This window comes from Opisthorchis viverrini, assembly GCF_000715545.1.
Source record: "Opisthorchis viverrini unplaced genomic scaffold opera_v5_14, whole genome shotgun sequence".
NCBI classification, from domain to species: domain Eukaryota; kingdom Metazoa; phylum Platyhelminthes; class Trematoda; order Opisthorchiida; family Opisthorchiidae; genus Opisthorchis; species Opisthorchis viverrini.
In genome coordinates, this window is record NW_008751670.1 from 1,293,990 (window position 1) to 1,309,884 (window position 15,895).

Here is a 15,895-nt window from a genome sequence, read left to right on the forward strand (position 1 = left end):
ACGACTGTAGGTTTTTTGGTCAAATCTACAGGATTCAACACTGAATCCCCTCAGAATCCATTTTCAAAAATCTTCAGAACATCGTCGTATGCTTGAATAAGACACAGTTAAATGTGCATTTTTCCGTCATGCTATTTGAAATTTCAGATCTGTAGAACGGGTTTTCCTGGAGGACGTAACAGATCTTTCCTTATTCAACTTTGACTAAACTTTATGTCACAACCCTTTTATTTTCTTCGGGTCTTCTTGAAGTGGGAGTTCAGCAGAAGATTTACTCTCAAATGATGCGGATCACCTCATCGTTGGCACCCAACAAACGCTTCAAGAACGGTGTAGCTCCTTCCACAAGGAAAATGCCTATAGTAGCTGAGGTTTCCTCAATAATGCTGCTCAGGGTTGTGGGTGGGTAATACCGTCAAAGCTGAGGGATATATTTTCCGGACGACTTGAATGAAGTAGCAAGAACAATCGAGGAAAACGGGGGAGCATTGTGAAAAAATCGCGTTACCTCGACTTTGGAATGGACTGAAAGAGGTACGAAAGCAGATTTATATCCTACCACTTCATATCAAGACAGTAAATCATGAAACTAGAGCCCACTCTTCCATTCTTTTATACACAGTAAATATCAACAAACGGATACTATCGAGCTGCGTGAATCCCCACTCAGTGTTTCTACTTTTTGAACTGTTGTGGACCACCGTTTTCGTAATGCTTTCTTAATACCGTGAACCCGAGTCTGGATTGCCGCTTGACAGCCTGATGCGCTTAGCCAAACCAGAAGGCCAGTGAACGTGCAAATCAGCTGATCTATTAGACACTGACGTGCACAGGCGTGTCACGTGCAACCGAAAATAGGCTGTTTACAAAGCTCGCATAGGGAGCTCTAGGTAGGCCAAAAATTGCTACTAAAAATAGAAGTCGTCTGTCAAGTGCAGATGGATAACAACCAATTAAGTCTGTTTCGACGAGAAAGGTTATTCCGTTGGCATTTGTGTAGTCCAGTAACATTTGAAGCTGGTTCTCCTGTAAAACGCCTCCGTGATTTCTATGAAGCACTGATGGAGCTACGCTGATTAGGCAGGCCCCTTGCTGTGAGCCAACCGTCTCACCTACCACGCGTGGTATGTTTAAGTAGGTACCTATACGGTCCATGATGCATGGTCGCATAAGACCCACCTACACCTCCTGACAAAACGACAAGACAATCCATGTTTTCCACTAGCACATCACTCCCGGTGAATGGCGAGCCGCTGACAAATTTTAACGGAAATCATCCCCCATGTCATCGGGACGCACAGTTTATCAGAGTTAACCTGGATACTTCAGCAGACTGTTAGAGACTAATTTGCCAATCCGATGGATCGGTGAACAAGGAAAACGGGTTCATCTGTATCTCACCTATCTAGGTCAGTATGGCGTACCTGTGGCCAGCCATAGGTCAAGGTGCATGTTTTGACGGTCAGTCAGTCTGTCGGTCAGTCATTCACTCCGTTCATCATTGGATTAAACCGGCAAAGAACTACACTATCGAACCACGCCACCTATGTAGAGCGAGAAGTTGATCCTTGAGGGAGTGCACAGAACCCTCCCGATAAAGTTGTGGGCCTGTTAATGTCGTGGAGCTGATCATCCGGGCACATCTTTTTACAGTTGTGTATTTGCCCATGAATATGTTTCGCACGACAGTCAGCCGTTTTAGCTCACCGTGGTCAAACAGCACCCTGAGTGCACTCATATGGACAGCACGCATGAAAACAACAGCTAGATACCGAATTGTTCAAAATTACCGAGCTCTAGGGGACACCCAAAGGTGAGTGCCAAACTGTGCTGCACCTTACATATAGCCCCTATATAGTTTGGCTACTCACGATGTAGTAAGTAGTTAAACTAAAACTAAGCTACAACATCTCTGAAGTTTCGTAACACGGGTTTGTGACAACGCCAGGCGATGGTCAACCAGGTCAAACCACTGAGATGGCCGACTTAAACAACCATTGTTGACTTCATCACTTGAATCTGTGGCAAGTTGAATGAATATCAATATTAGCACAACCTTCCGATTTTTCATTTTTGTGATCCATGAGGAGTTCATCAAAGGCTCCGTATGAGTTTAATGAAAAATGTAACTTACAATTGGCTTGATTGTACTGCAAAAGAGCTTCTAAGTGTTTGCTTCAGTTATGATCCGTAATCACCCAAGGTATGTTTTTTATTGTGCAGTTTCCGGCGGCTTATACGGTTTAAACTGTATGTAGAAATTTCTACATAAACGCGGTGCGGGTGTCAGAGTGCGACCCAGCGATGATGTATAACTAGCCAGTCGTAAATGAGGTATTTGTTATGCGTGCATAGTTTGTATGAAAGAAAAGAAGGGGAACTTCATCATAAGATTGTGGCACTATCATTAGTTGAATATCTTCACGTAGACATTTATAGCGCCTCCAATTGCAGCCAGAGGCTTCTAGGAATGGGAGATCAGCCGGTCAGTCGAGGGGTAAAAATTATGGCACTGCGAAACCAAGATAGATACTCTGATGGTGCCGGTGGATGTATATGTGTAAATGAGTCGTGGGTGCGACATAAACATGGGCAAAACGGCTGACAGTGGTGGGATTCGAACCCACGCCCTTTCGGACTGGTGCCTAAAACCAGCGCCTTAGACCACTCGGCCACACTGCCACGACGGGGCGTTGTGTCCGCTTTATTCAACACTAAAGGTTGTTGGGTCTAGTTTCTCAGGTTTCCGACCCAATCCAGCGCCTTGCCCACTCGGCCACACTGCCACGACGGGGCGTTGTGTCTGCTTTATTCAACACTAAAGGTTGTTGGGTCTAGTTTCTCAGGTTTCCGACCCAATTTAGTGCCGATTGGTACTTAAAGGTTGCCATTTTCCCACTCTTTAAACCATAACCCCAAGTTTTTTTTCAGCATAAGGTTCTTCCTGACTCGACTTAACCTGATATGACTAAGTTGATACGCTTAACTGTTTGAAGCCCAGTGATTTCCGTTTTATTCGTAAGTTTTGCATACCAGTTCTTAAACTCGAGTTTATCCATTTCACTTTAATCGTACGAATCCGAAAAGGTCAGTTCTTTTCATAGGAATGTTGTGAAAACCCGCTCAGAATTAAATAACTGCAACCTGAAGGAGTTGGAAAGCTTATTGCATTAAGTGAGGCTGCCTCTACTGCGGCTAAATGGAAACTAAGCTATTCGTGATGCATTCACTACTCATAAAGTTACTGAAAATTCTTCGACAGCTCACGACCGGTTTCACCCTTCTTGGGGCTCATCAGGTAGGCGCAGTCCCCGAGTTTCCGTCAACGCCATATTCTACTTGGAACCAAATTGCACGAAATTAGCGAAATACACTCATTTGCAAACTAATTTGCAGTTATTTGTAAACTAACTATGGGAAACTAAGCTAGTTCGATATTTCCGCACTCGGTGTTTTTCGTGAAACTTGGAGGTTTGTTGTGATATGGATAGAAGTACTTATTTCTAAAATCATTCTGCTAAATACAAGTAATCCTTCATTAATCCCATATTTGTTCGATATTACTCTCGGAAAACCAGATAAATATATTTTTCATTGATACGTCCTATATCGTGTGCATTGAACAGGTGAATTGATTATTCCGACGATTCAAACGTGTGTCATATCTGTCCGTCGGTCCCGGTGCTCACCGGATCATCTGATTCGGTGTATGCTTATTCGTTCAACTACTTCCCATCTGTTGAGCTGCCGAACAAGACCGTGTCATGAAGCTTATCGGCAGAACTCCCGAACCTGTATATGTTATAATCCTGATCGTCACCTACACGAGGATAAGCCGATTTACCTGAAACTAAAGGCATTTGTTCCCCCCTTTGGTAGTGACCCTTTCACGTGACTGCATCCCTACTACAACTGATCTATTCTAAACGGTGATATTAAGTAAATGCATTCACACCATATTCACGGTCGTAAACTGAGTAGAATAAGAGAACTGAACTGTACGTAGAATCCTGTCTTTTCATTTAATTGGTGTCAAATGTAAGGTCGTACGTAGAACACCCACAATTCATAATACATTGCTTCACACTCATTGTTAATTGACCAGATGGCTGTTGGTCTGTTCGCCGCGCTTGGCAATCGACTTGCAGACATTTCGTCACCCTCAAGGAGACATCATCGCTGGTTGATGTCTTCTAGAATTGTACTATTGTATAGTATTCCTCGTTCACAGGAGGCCATACAGTTAGACTAGCAACTTGGCATTGAGCGTCTGTTTTATACAACCAAATAGAAGGGACTCAACGAAATCACTCTCAAGTGTGGACCATACCATCATCGTCAACTGGTTTGTTTGGATTTTTCAGTTCAGTAGTAGGGTTTGCCTTACGGGCATTCAGTGGTATATCTGACAATTGGGAATTAACTGGAAAACAAGATGTGGTTTTCCACACAAAAAACACCTCACCATGAGAGAAAAAACTTATTAGTGCATTGTTGATGATGGCCATAATAAAATTCAGAAGGTGCATGAACTAATAAAAGTTTTTAGTGCAGTTGACGATGGTGACATGCCACACGTATAAAAATAAATACAATGCAAAATGGGAGCAAGTCAACAGAGGAACTTATCGTCAGTGAGAGTTCCTTGGTGAAAGTTCGGACGGCAGGTACGTGTTTTTTAGCGCAGTATGGCTGCTAAGCGTGTTCCATAATTGTCCGTGGGCTTGTGGAGAGTGGTTGACTTCCTGCTCCCTGCGCGAGCGAGTCTGTGTGTGCTGACTGTGCTCGGTTTCCCCATATGTAGGTCTGTTTGCCTGTACGTGTGTGTCGGCACTACGCTCGCTAGACGGTACAGACAATCGATGTCCGATGGGTCATCTTAATGTATGAGAAAAAGACAAGTCTCCTGATCCAGTGAGCGATTGTGAGCTTAACAGTCAAGTATGTGGGTGACCGGGTAGCTACAAACTCTCTTGGCTTCTGCTTTGGAGTGGATCATCTATTGCCTAATGTATGGCTTGCAACATCAGTGTCCTAGATGTTATAAAGACAGCATAAACACTGTACGATCCCCCAGAAACGGTATACTGAGTAACGTTCAGGTGTGCTTGATCTGGTGTAACTACTATCAGACATCTCACATTTTAAACACGAGTAGTGTTCCATTCCAAGCTGTATCCAGTGGTCTGAAGAGCTCCCGTTAACAAAATCTATGGCTTCTTGCTTCCTTTGACTTCGAACCTTTCAGGAACGTCATCAGATGCTTCTCTATTCATATTCAACTTCAGCTTGGTGAAAGTAGTGGTCATATGAAGTAACATAAATCTGCAATATCTTTAAGGATCACTCAGAGGCTACTCTAAGGATAGTTATCATCCGAGAATCACCTTCCTTAAATATATCTGACTGGTTACAAGAACACTGCCACCAACTTTGCTCGCCCTCAGGAATTATTTTCTCAGTAGACTTAGACCCCACACTAACAAATGAGAAATGCGCCTGAAGTCCTTCTCGACTTGACAGATTAGTTATTTATATTCTGTCTTTAAACGTTTGATTTCTGGTGTCCTCGTGACATAACAAGAGCTTCCGGTCGCAGCGTATGTGCGGTGAAATGGTAGCAAATCAGAATTGCCAAAGTGCAAAGTAGTTGGGGCACATACTACTCACGTCTAAACACCGTGTGCCAAGGACAGCTGCATTCTTCATTCGAGATCCTCGATAACCGAAATTTCAGGGGAAATGCCCTGGTACGGCAAAGTGAACTGCAAGCTACTATAGTCAAACGGGGGGTGCGAGATCTTCGCTCTTAGAAACCCTAAGGGGAATGGTGCGAAACTGATTCCAGTGACCAGCCGGACCGCCAAGCTCATGTTAATCTTGTGTTAAATAAAGTTCACAGTCAAGCCGATGGTGTTTAAACACGAACTGGTACTCAGTTTCAATGTCATTCAGAGATGCAAGCACCTTGTTCTTGACCGTCTCCCTTAAGGACACTAGGCTTGGATCTTAAGCCCCGCCAAAAGATTGAACCCCGTCACTCAAAAAAATATTAAAGAAGAGGATTCGAAATTTGGACTCTTAGTTTTTATTGAAGATGGTGAAATTGGGACATGTCATTGCTAATTTGCATGAAAAGGTTAGTTTTTCGGTACCTTTACCCCCGAACGAACTCACACAAGTAGCTGTCCACTAAAGATCGATGTGTGCCGCATTGGCGTTTATCCTGCATCTTGTAGACGTGCCAAAGAGATTCGATGGTTTGTGTGTGAGTTCCAGTCGTTGGATCCGCAAATTTTCCGGTATGATTAACCGTTTCATGAGTATACTTCATGTCAATCATCGTTACAATTCCTTGGTATGATGCCCACATATCGGAGAGCGATGCAGGCCTAGATTGTGTCCATCAAAGTGACCGCCGTTCGATCTGGCACTGCATACATGAACACCTCTTTAGTTTACCGGCATATCTCTCCGAAAATCCATTGCTGGGAAAGGACTCAACCTGCGCGGTTTGTATCGCGAGATATTAGCGTTTCATCGATCTCGATGTGTAGACATTAAATTGGAGCGGGCAAAAAGTGGCCGGGCTTAACTTTTCGCACACGCAATTTTCGCATTAGTGGCGGGGCTTACCTTGAAAAGATTCCAGGCGTTTTCAACAAAGCCTCCAACCTTACTCTTTCTTTTAATTTTACGGAAGTGTACTGCTGCTGCTGATTAATCCGCTAGCATGCAGAATACCATGGACTACCATCAATAGGCAATAAATAAATTGTGTTGATTGTGGTGGAGAAAACGCAGTTTTCATACTCAACGATTCTATCTCCGTGGAAGACTTCCTCGGGAGCGAAATCACCGGAACCACAAAGGACTAAAGAAACCGAGGCTGACTGGCGTTTATCGTTGTGTGGCCTTCGTGAAGCAACGCGATTGGTTAGCATGTGACAGTCGCTTGTGCGTGGGTTGATGCTGAAGTGACTCAGTCACGTTATCGATTGGTGTTCATGAGCTTTGGCCACATAGAGAATATGGACTGACGCATGACAGTCGTGTGTATTGTCATCACATCCGCAAAGCACCGGTGCCTTCTCGGACCTTTGTTAACTGGCTGAGCCCGGTCAAACAAGACATAGTGGTTTTCCACTTGTGCGTGCAGAGCGATGACCGAGTCTTTTTTCCAATCGAAATGAAATAGGTGCGTGGTTGTGCAACCACCAACCCATCGCTACGCTCCCTAACAACGCATTGATGATGTCACCCGGATTAGTGACGAAACATGTGCAATCAAATTGGCCGGCTCAGCGAACAAGTCAAAGACCAGATCGAGGAATGTTATTTGGTAACAGGACTTCAAGCAAGATATTGTCATTTGCAGGCTAGAATGGTAATGACGGGATTCTGGGTTTGAATTTACGTTTGTTCAGTCTGTTTGCTTATGGTCGGAGCAGTTTACATGCAACCGGTGCGTGGAATTGTGTCGTGAACTCACAGCATCCCAAACTGTGCTGTAGTGCATGGAGCTCCATGGGGTTCATAGCCTTCTTTTGGCGGTAAGATCGCTCCTGTAGGAAAAATTTATACTCTCCTTAAGGGTGATGGCAGGGAACACCTGATGTGGTCTCTATGTTACGTCAACCGCTCCTCGAGAGGAAATCTGTGTCTAGCAGAAACTACTGTATTCATGTGGCATTCCCAGCGATTCAACAATTTATGCTGTTCAAGAAAACGAAATTCCACGCAGGCGGAAAAAAGACTACTGAAAGTCGGACCTAGAAAAGTAATCCATCACGTCCGTAGGTGTTTTCAATCATGTGAAAGATATTTGGGATCATTTGAGTAGTCGTCGTTTCAGAAAGGTTTGGTAACATTAGGTAGATTCAGTGTTGTTGTTCCCTTTTAACACAAGTGAGATGATCTGGGTCTAAAAGTACAAAACCCAGACATAGTAAGATTCCCAATCAGATTGTGCTGGCATCCCTTAATGCACACAGACCAATAAGCCTGCGAACGACACCCAAGAGGAATATTCCATGAAGGTGTCCTAGACCGGAGAAACAAGGCCCCGAAATTCGGACTAAAACTGAAGACATTTCCCCTAACCAGTTTATCGTAAGCGTTTGTCATCCACACTAACCAACAAACAGGAGCTTCCGGCTGACACCTAGGGCTGATGAAGTCGGCTAGTCTCAAGAAATCTCACCAATTAGTTTTCTGACTGCTTGACGAAGCTTTTTTGTCAAAGGCGAAACGTTACCAAGCCACAAATCCACGAGTGTTTAGCAAACCTCTCTGAAACGATAATCCACTACGCGTTTCACCCACAGTTTGACTGATTAACTACATGCCACAGAATTCCATTGTTTGATTGTCATGTCCAAAGTTCATACCCCTAACACCCAGTAGTGGTTAACCTCACTTGTGCACATGATATACAAGAACTAAAATTGCCTATTTTTTGGTAAGATGGACACTCAATTGTAAAGTAACGGGAGACTCAACTGAATCTCTCGCGTAGACACCATGCTAATTTGCAGCTTAATGTTTTTCTCAAAATAGGCAAAATTTTGTGTCCATGTATGAAATATGACTGGTAGAAGGAAACTACTCACAAGGCTGCTGAGTAGTTTCCTTCAGGAAAACTTTTGTCTTCTTCAGACCTGGTGGTCATCACACCCAATCAGAAGAGCTAGAATGTTCACGGTGTCAAATGTGGCTGTTTTAACTCATTTTCTGTCCCCCGTACCACGCGTTTGCGTGATCTCAGGAAACCTAAATTTGCGTCGCTTCCACCTAAGGTAACAAATTCGCCAAATGTTGACTACGGCTCATCTATCACCCCATGTGTGTGCTTCCAGTGCTGGTAGATTCCATCTTGAAACGTCAACACAGACAAATGCAACTCTAAATTACACAGCTGCCCATTCTATCAACGATTCGCTTCCATTAAGACTAGCGATCCACAACACCTGTATAACACGTAAAATCTTACGAAGCCAACCTAACGGTATGCAAAGTCTCAACTTGATCAGCCGTATCTCCACTTGTAAAGGTCAGAATGACGTGAGACAGGAGGCGAATAGTGATAAATCTCGTATATTATTCGATGTATACACTCGTTTGCAGACCACTTTGAGTTACACAGAATATTCACCCGAATTTCAGCTGAATCTCTCGTTTATGGTCAAATTTACCTACGTGATAAGCCCCAAGGAGGGCGAGATCGACTGTGGGCTGTCGAAGAGTTTCCAGCAATTTTATCACCCGCACAAGCACACAACGTATTTCAGTCCAGCTGATGGTGGACACAACTTGGTGCGACATCCACTTTTGACTGTGTGGACCTGTTCGGAGGTTAACTTGTACTTACCAAGTGTTTTGGCTGTGCATCATGTCGTCAGAATATCCTGTTATACTGACTTCTCGACAATCTTCACTCTTCTACACGTGACACCAGACCTTGCAAGACGATGTTTCGTGTCCCTTATTCGCATCAACAGAATGTCTTTCACTCTGATGTTCTTAATGATGAATGCATCGAGAATTCGGTGACCCTAAGAATGGGGTCCCGTTATTCGAGAGTCTCTTATTGAAGGGGCGAGCCGCATATCGGAAGTACACGATAAATGCTCACAGACAATATCACCTGCATGAAGGCTTGGAACCGCGGAACAGTGACTGTCAAAAGCGTGTAATTCTTCGCTAGTAGTATTAGGTGGTTTCAAATATAGCCAAAGTTATGGTGTCCGAAATCGGCTTATGAATGACGGTAAGAAACAACGCAGTACGAGGGTGAAGTTGAAACAAGTAAACTCGTAGTAGGCACCTAGAAGCGGAACGAAAGTCCCAGGCAAATCAGAATAGCTGACCTTTTGCAATAACAGAACCAATATGACTTAAACAAACAACCTGTGGGAGGTTGTAATAACTGACCACTTTGCTCGCGTGGGATTGGTCACGAATTAGTAAAGCGCTTATCACGTGATTCGCTTTCGCATCTTTTGAATTCAGCCCTACATCCAAATATACACGCATGTTTAGTGTTGGAGAAGCTGTCTCTGTTCGTTTCTCTCCAGTTCACTTTGTTATATACACAACAATGGCCGATACTTCACATGACACTGGCTTGATCGTCTGATATTAGAACCTCAGTTCACTTCTCGCTCTAATTTTAGACCGTTTCTTTCACTGTCCGGTGCATGCAATGTGCGCCTGCATTTTGCGCACATCCGACCGGTTGGATCAGCATTGAGTCCACCTTGGCGTCGAGATAATTATCCCACCCACTTGTTCACTTTTCACCACGTGTACTTTTGGTCTCCACATCTTTTGTTGCTCCGTACCAGCCGTTCACCTTGTCCGACATGCGCGTGTGTGGCTTACCTACTTGCACTTGCATGTTCGTGCCCTGTCTGCTAGGCCTGTTCTGACTTGTTCCGTCGTGATTTCCGTATGATCGCACCGCCAATCAGAATCGCGAGACTGGCCTCTGAAGGGACGATCGCAACCCACGCTAACTATCCAAGCTTCCTCTGGCCGACGTCTGATGCGCGAACCCTGACACTGCGTCGTGCCGGTCGGCGACAGGCCTGCGCACATGCTGACGCCACGAACCAGACAACTGAGTTTTGTCACTTTGCTTACATCTGTGTAAATGATATCGTAGACTTTCGAACCTAACTCTTCCTTTTAATGTTCACGATCTTCAGACGTACGCGACTCAAATATCGATACCTTAACAAATACTTTATCTTGGTGGAACACCTGTTTACACCTGTTTACACCAAGCGATTTGTACTTTTAACTCATCGTCCTTGAAGCATGCCAAATTGCACTGCTAATCGTCTTTCAATAGGTCGTTCCAACCCAACTAATTATTATTTTCCAATTGGCGCCCCGTAACCGCACCTGAAAAGCCAAGGTTAAATCTTGACTTGATAGCAGACGTCTAGGGTGTAGACCAAAATACAGCCAGTTCACTCAACAAATGACGATGATCGATCGAACGTTCGATCTGCAACTGAAACTACTGCGATGTTTATACCATGCACCTGATGGCTGGCACATCGACTGACGTTGATCAGATTGTCAACTATTCCACCCTGTCCTGCTTGCCACCGATTACCGCCGCACTGTTTTCGTGTGTCTGCGTGTCTGTGAGGCAGAAAACTCATGTGCAGTGTTTTCCGGTCATTTGGATTGGTGGCGCGCATCGGTTGAACAAGGGGACACTCGGGCACATAGGCATTTGAAAACAACTCGGCGTTCGTCGGTAGCAAGCACGACAGGGTGGAATGGTTGACACTTTGATCAAAGTCAATCGATTCCGCTAGCTACTATGTACGTTGTATGAAAATCGTACTGTACCTGATGGTCTCTGGGTGGACTAGTTCGAAATCTGCAGTGGAGAGTGAATCAGCAGTTGAATGATCCATCAGCTGGCGACTCTGATGCAAAACGTGTACAGTTTTTATTCCTTCTTGAAAACCAAGTGTGTATCGCACCTAGGATGACTGATGCCCGCGACCTTCTGCTTACTGGTTGAATGCGGTTCCTTTCGGACATGACTAACGAATTATTGCGATCAACGTACAGGTAGATGAAATTTGGTGTCGCCAACCTTCAACAGAGTTCGCGTCACGTGCTATCACTCTGGTGTATGTGGTCCGTCCGAACGGGTGGACTAGCAGCTTGCAACAACGTCGCTAGGTCGGCTTGACCGTTACGTACCCTGCATTTTGTGAGGATTGCATTTGCCTCTATCTCTCCTTTTTTTGGATGCTCCCAGTATGTTTGCTCACAATTCATGCAGCCTCCTGCTGACTGGTATTCGTATCAGTCTGGCATCTTCCGTGTTTCGGCAAGTAAGCCCACTCGTTAAACGAGTTGAATACGGTGCGCAGCAACTTGGCGGCTTCTTGGCGATGCCAGGAGTTATTAGCGCGTGAACATTCTAAGATCCTGGGGACCATGAGACAATTGGTTTTGCATTTTCTTCTCGAACCACGTTTGCATTCTCAAGATTTAGCAAGTTTATATTTTCTGGCAGTGCAGTTTTAAGGAAATTGTAGAAATGGCGGTGTCGTTGATTCGAGCATCTGTTAGACCTTTGTTTGAACTGTAACAAGTTCATTCGAATCCCAATAGGTTAGAAGGGTCCTGATTATGCGACAAATACACTCATTTTCATATCATTTGTTTTTCACGAGAGACTCAAGTGAATCTCTCATCTATGATGTTTTTCCATTGAATGTGCTGCACACAGACCGCCTCATGTTTCAGTTGGTACGATATTCGAGATATCGCACATTCAGTCGAAGAAAATCATAAACGAGAGATTCACTTGAATCTCCCGTGAAAAGTAAATTGATTTGCAAATGAGTATATTTATCGCAATCAGTCCAATTCGGGTTCAAGTAGAACATAAGGTTGACAGAAACTCGGGGACTACGCCTACCTGATGGGCCCCAAGAAAGGTGGAAACGGTCGTGGGCTGTCGGAAAGTTTTCAGCAACCTTGTGAGTGGGTCCTGAGTCTGGTTGTAAATTTTAGTGCACGTGACATGTTGTCACGGATCGAAGAAATGATTCTGCGGAACACGTGATGTCAGTGCAGCTTGTTGCTCGTAGTGAAGTACTAATCATATCAAACCTTTTCTAATTTGGCAGTTCATTTATTCCTTGACAAGAAGTCGATAGTTTCCCGGCTAGCTTTCCGGGGTCGTTCTTTGGTGCTCAAGATATCTTGTTTGGTTGATTTTCTTTCTCACGTGAAAACCTAGACATCAAGTACCATCAACTCCAGCCCATAGCAGAAGATGTACCTGCCAGGACCTAACAAATGGCCTATTTGAAGGAGATTTATCAACTCAAGGATAAGAAGCGTATATTTAAGAGGCTCTCTATCACTTAGGCCTCCCTACAGACTTTGACTGTAGTGGTTGTGATAATACACACATGAAGTATGACTTATTGATTACTGACTCTCGCTTTGTATGTTGAGGTTATGCACGCCCTGGTCTTGCTTCGTGAGCTGGGAGCTTGAAAGTTTAGCTTCGTTGGGCTATGAACTGGTCTACTGTTTTAGCCACATCATAGGTAATAAAAGTTGTTCACGTTGTCAGCTGGTATACTTGAGGTGCATCGTCCGTCCCCCTATACCTACAGTTGACTTTCATAAGTGGCCAATTGTCCTGGCGGTATATACCGATGGTGATATCTAAAGCAGCGCAGGCTGACCTTCACAATTAATCACTTCGCAAGTGAAAGATATTGGCTGTGCACCGTTTGTACTTGAGAGCGTGAAGTTTTTACGAATCGGCAGTGCGTCCTTGGATTTACCATCCTGGTCCCGGCTATTGCATCTGATCCCACTTTGCTGTGGATGCCTCAGAAGTGAACAATTCGTCGAAGAACCCAAATGTCGTAACTGAGCTTAATTACACTATACTGTGACCCACTACACCTCACTTTAAACAAAAAATTTACCTACGGCCAGGTAGATGTTGAAAGAAGCAAATAGTGGAATAGTAATTAACGCGGTTAGCGTCCCAGGATTTGGTAAGGCAATAACCAGTTATTGATCACTGTCAGGTCGTGATGTCACGCCACGCCAGCAGTCGGGGTCTCTGTATTAAATAGCCTTTTGGGGGGAATTAAAATGAATGCCTATCACGTTGTTGCAGAACCAAATGACTAATCGATTGTAATGTTTTATCACAATGCTGATGCGAGGGCATACTAGAAAGATGCAGGGTTCAGGGTTTTTTCTGGGGCGTTCTATATAAAGCTGAAATTCCGAACCAGTATTTGAAATCGATTGATAAATCTGTACGTACTATGAAGACTTGTAATCATTTATATTCAGAAAATTTTTTAAAAAGTTGGGGTAAGGATGAAAAGCAGCCATTAGAATAAAGCAAGCAGATGAAATTTGCACAGCTTAGGAGTAGCTGAATCGATCGTGAGTGGCTAGATGTCCTGTGATTAGATCACAGCCGAACTGATTTACACGAAAAGTTGAGTGAAGAACTGATCGGGGATGGCAGACGTAGAAATGGTAGTAGAATTACAAAGTCGACACAATCTGTTGCTTTTCTCGCGCGTGACAAGGCTGAATGATGTCAGAGAAATGAAATGGCCTTCAGAAAAACGGCTAACTTAGAGAGATGTGACCAAACGCGTTGGTTGGTCGAAACCTGAGGTCTACGGTTTTTCGAGTTCTTTTCTAGACACCTTTTCGGTGCGTAGCTGCCATGCCACCCAAAGTAAGCACGAGGGCTGAGGTACTGCCAGGTTGCCCATACCTATACAGGGAAAGTCGAGAAGCAACCACGGACCTTCTGGTTAGTTAATTTGCTCTCTAACCACTGAGTCGTCCCGTTCTACATGATACAAAAAAGTTGAGATTTCACCCTGTAACTGAAGCCAATCTGTGCTGAAAAGCTGAGAAGCTGGCTCATCCTAACTGGGAATCATCAGCAGTGCACTGAATCGTTCGGCCACGAGCAGCTGTTCAGCAGTGTGATTACCTTGAATATGGCAACACTCATCCTTCGATCACGAAATCCACATCACGTGGACACGTACTGATTTGATCTTCGAGTGACAACTCCTTATATGGAAGTTCCACTTGTCCTGTGAAGTTATTCTCCCTCTATGCAACTTATAGATTGGTGATAGTGTGAGAAGATTCGATAGTTTTTTATCGATATTGCGTCACCTAAGTGGTGCTAATCAAATTGTCCCAGGAAGAGAAGACGTTTGTCTTGCAAAGTTCGTATCAAACAGGGCAATCAAATTGCCCCAGGAAGAGAAGACATTTGTCTTGCAAAGTTCGTATCAAACAGGGCACCCACGCGTACCGACCGAGTTAAACCGGAAGTAAACTTATGCGTGGACGTGTGCAACAGAAACGTAAGGATGTTTGGCTTCTTTGGTAGCTCACTGATTACGCACTGGGGCGCCGCCTGCCATTTTTTGCTTGTCAGCTGTTTGATGGCTCATTTGTTTTCCAGAAACTACTGTTTAGGGAGATTGTGCTATCAGAGTCAGCGGACAACTATTCTGAAGTCCCAAGCTTTATCCTAGGATTACTCCTTGGGCATAGTGCATAAGCGAGGCTTTAGATACAACTGAAGACTTGAAACAAAGGCCGAACTGAGATCTGTCCTTCTGTTCATTTCATACCCAATTCTCCACATTGTCCGGACTGTAACTGATCGTTGCTGATTTTGAAACTTCACTTGATAGCTGTAGTTGATCAGTCACCAGAGTAAGTCGTACGTGCATTTTGGGTTTAAAGGACGTCAGCTGGGAGTCTGCTGTGTGCTCACTCCAAGTAACTTTTCTCGACGTGGAGGATTTTACCAGTCAACGCGCCTAAAAGAGAACTTTTGTGCGCAAAAACGTTAAGGTTATGGCACAAGCGACGCTAACACACACACGGAGGGGGGGGGGTGTATTACTGATATCTGAATGGTAGTTGGAACAAGACAAACAAACAGCTACGTGAGCCGATCCCTCAAGAAAGTGTTCGAGACGCTTTTCGTACATCTAAATATAACGTGTTTTCCATGGGAAGGGGGCCACTTTTCGAGATGAATAATCTCGTACATTCCACCTTTTGTTTGCGCTTTGGATGGGCTTCTGGTCTGGGGGTAAACAGAACCAGGTTCAAACGTAACACATTAGTCATAGGGCCGATGGGAGGTCTTCAACAGTCCACGACCAGTCTCGCTATTTTTGAGGCTCTCATAGGGCCGGAGGTCTTCAACAGTCCACGACCAGTCTCGCTATTTTTGAGGCTCATCAGGTAGGCGCATTCTCCCAGTTTCCGTCAGCCAGCCGTTCTACTTCAAACCGAATTGCACCAAACTAGCGAATATACACACATC

General features: G+C 44.4%; 1 protein-coding gene across 1 annotated transcript in view; it reads left to right on the plus strand.

Annotated features, from left to right (window-relative positions):
- Positions 1-12,460: 12,460 nt before the first annotated feature.
- T265_01311 (hypothetical protein) overlaps positions 12,461-15,895 on the plus strand; it is a gene marked incomplete at both ends in the record, with an annotated part of 4,599 nt that continues 1,164 nt past the window's right edge. The window contains 2 exons of the mRNA XM_009165317.1: positions 12,461-12,541; positions 14,231-14,344. Coding sequence (XP_009163581.1) covers positions 12,461-12,541; positions 14,231-14,344 — 195 coding nt within the window. The remainder of the gene's footprint in view (positions 12,542-14,230; positions 14,345-15,895) is intronic.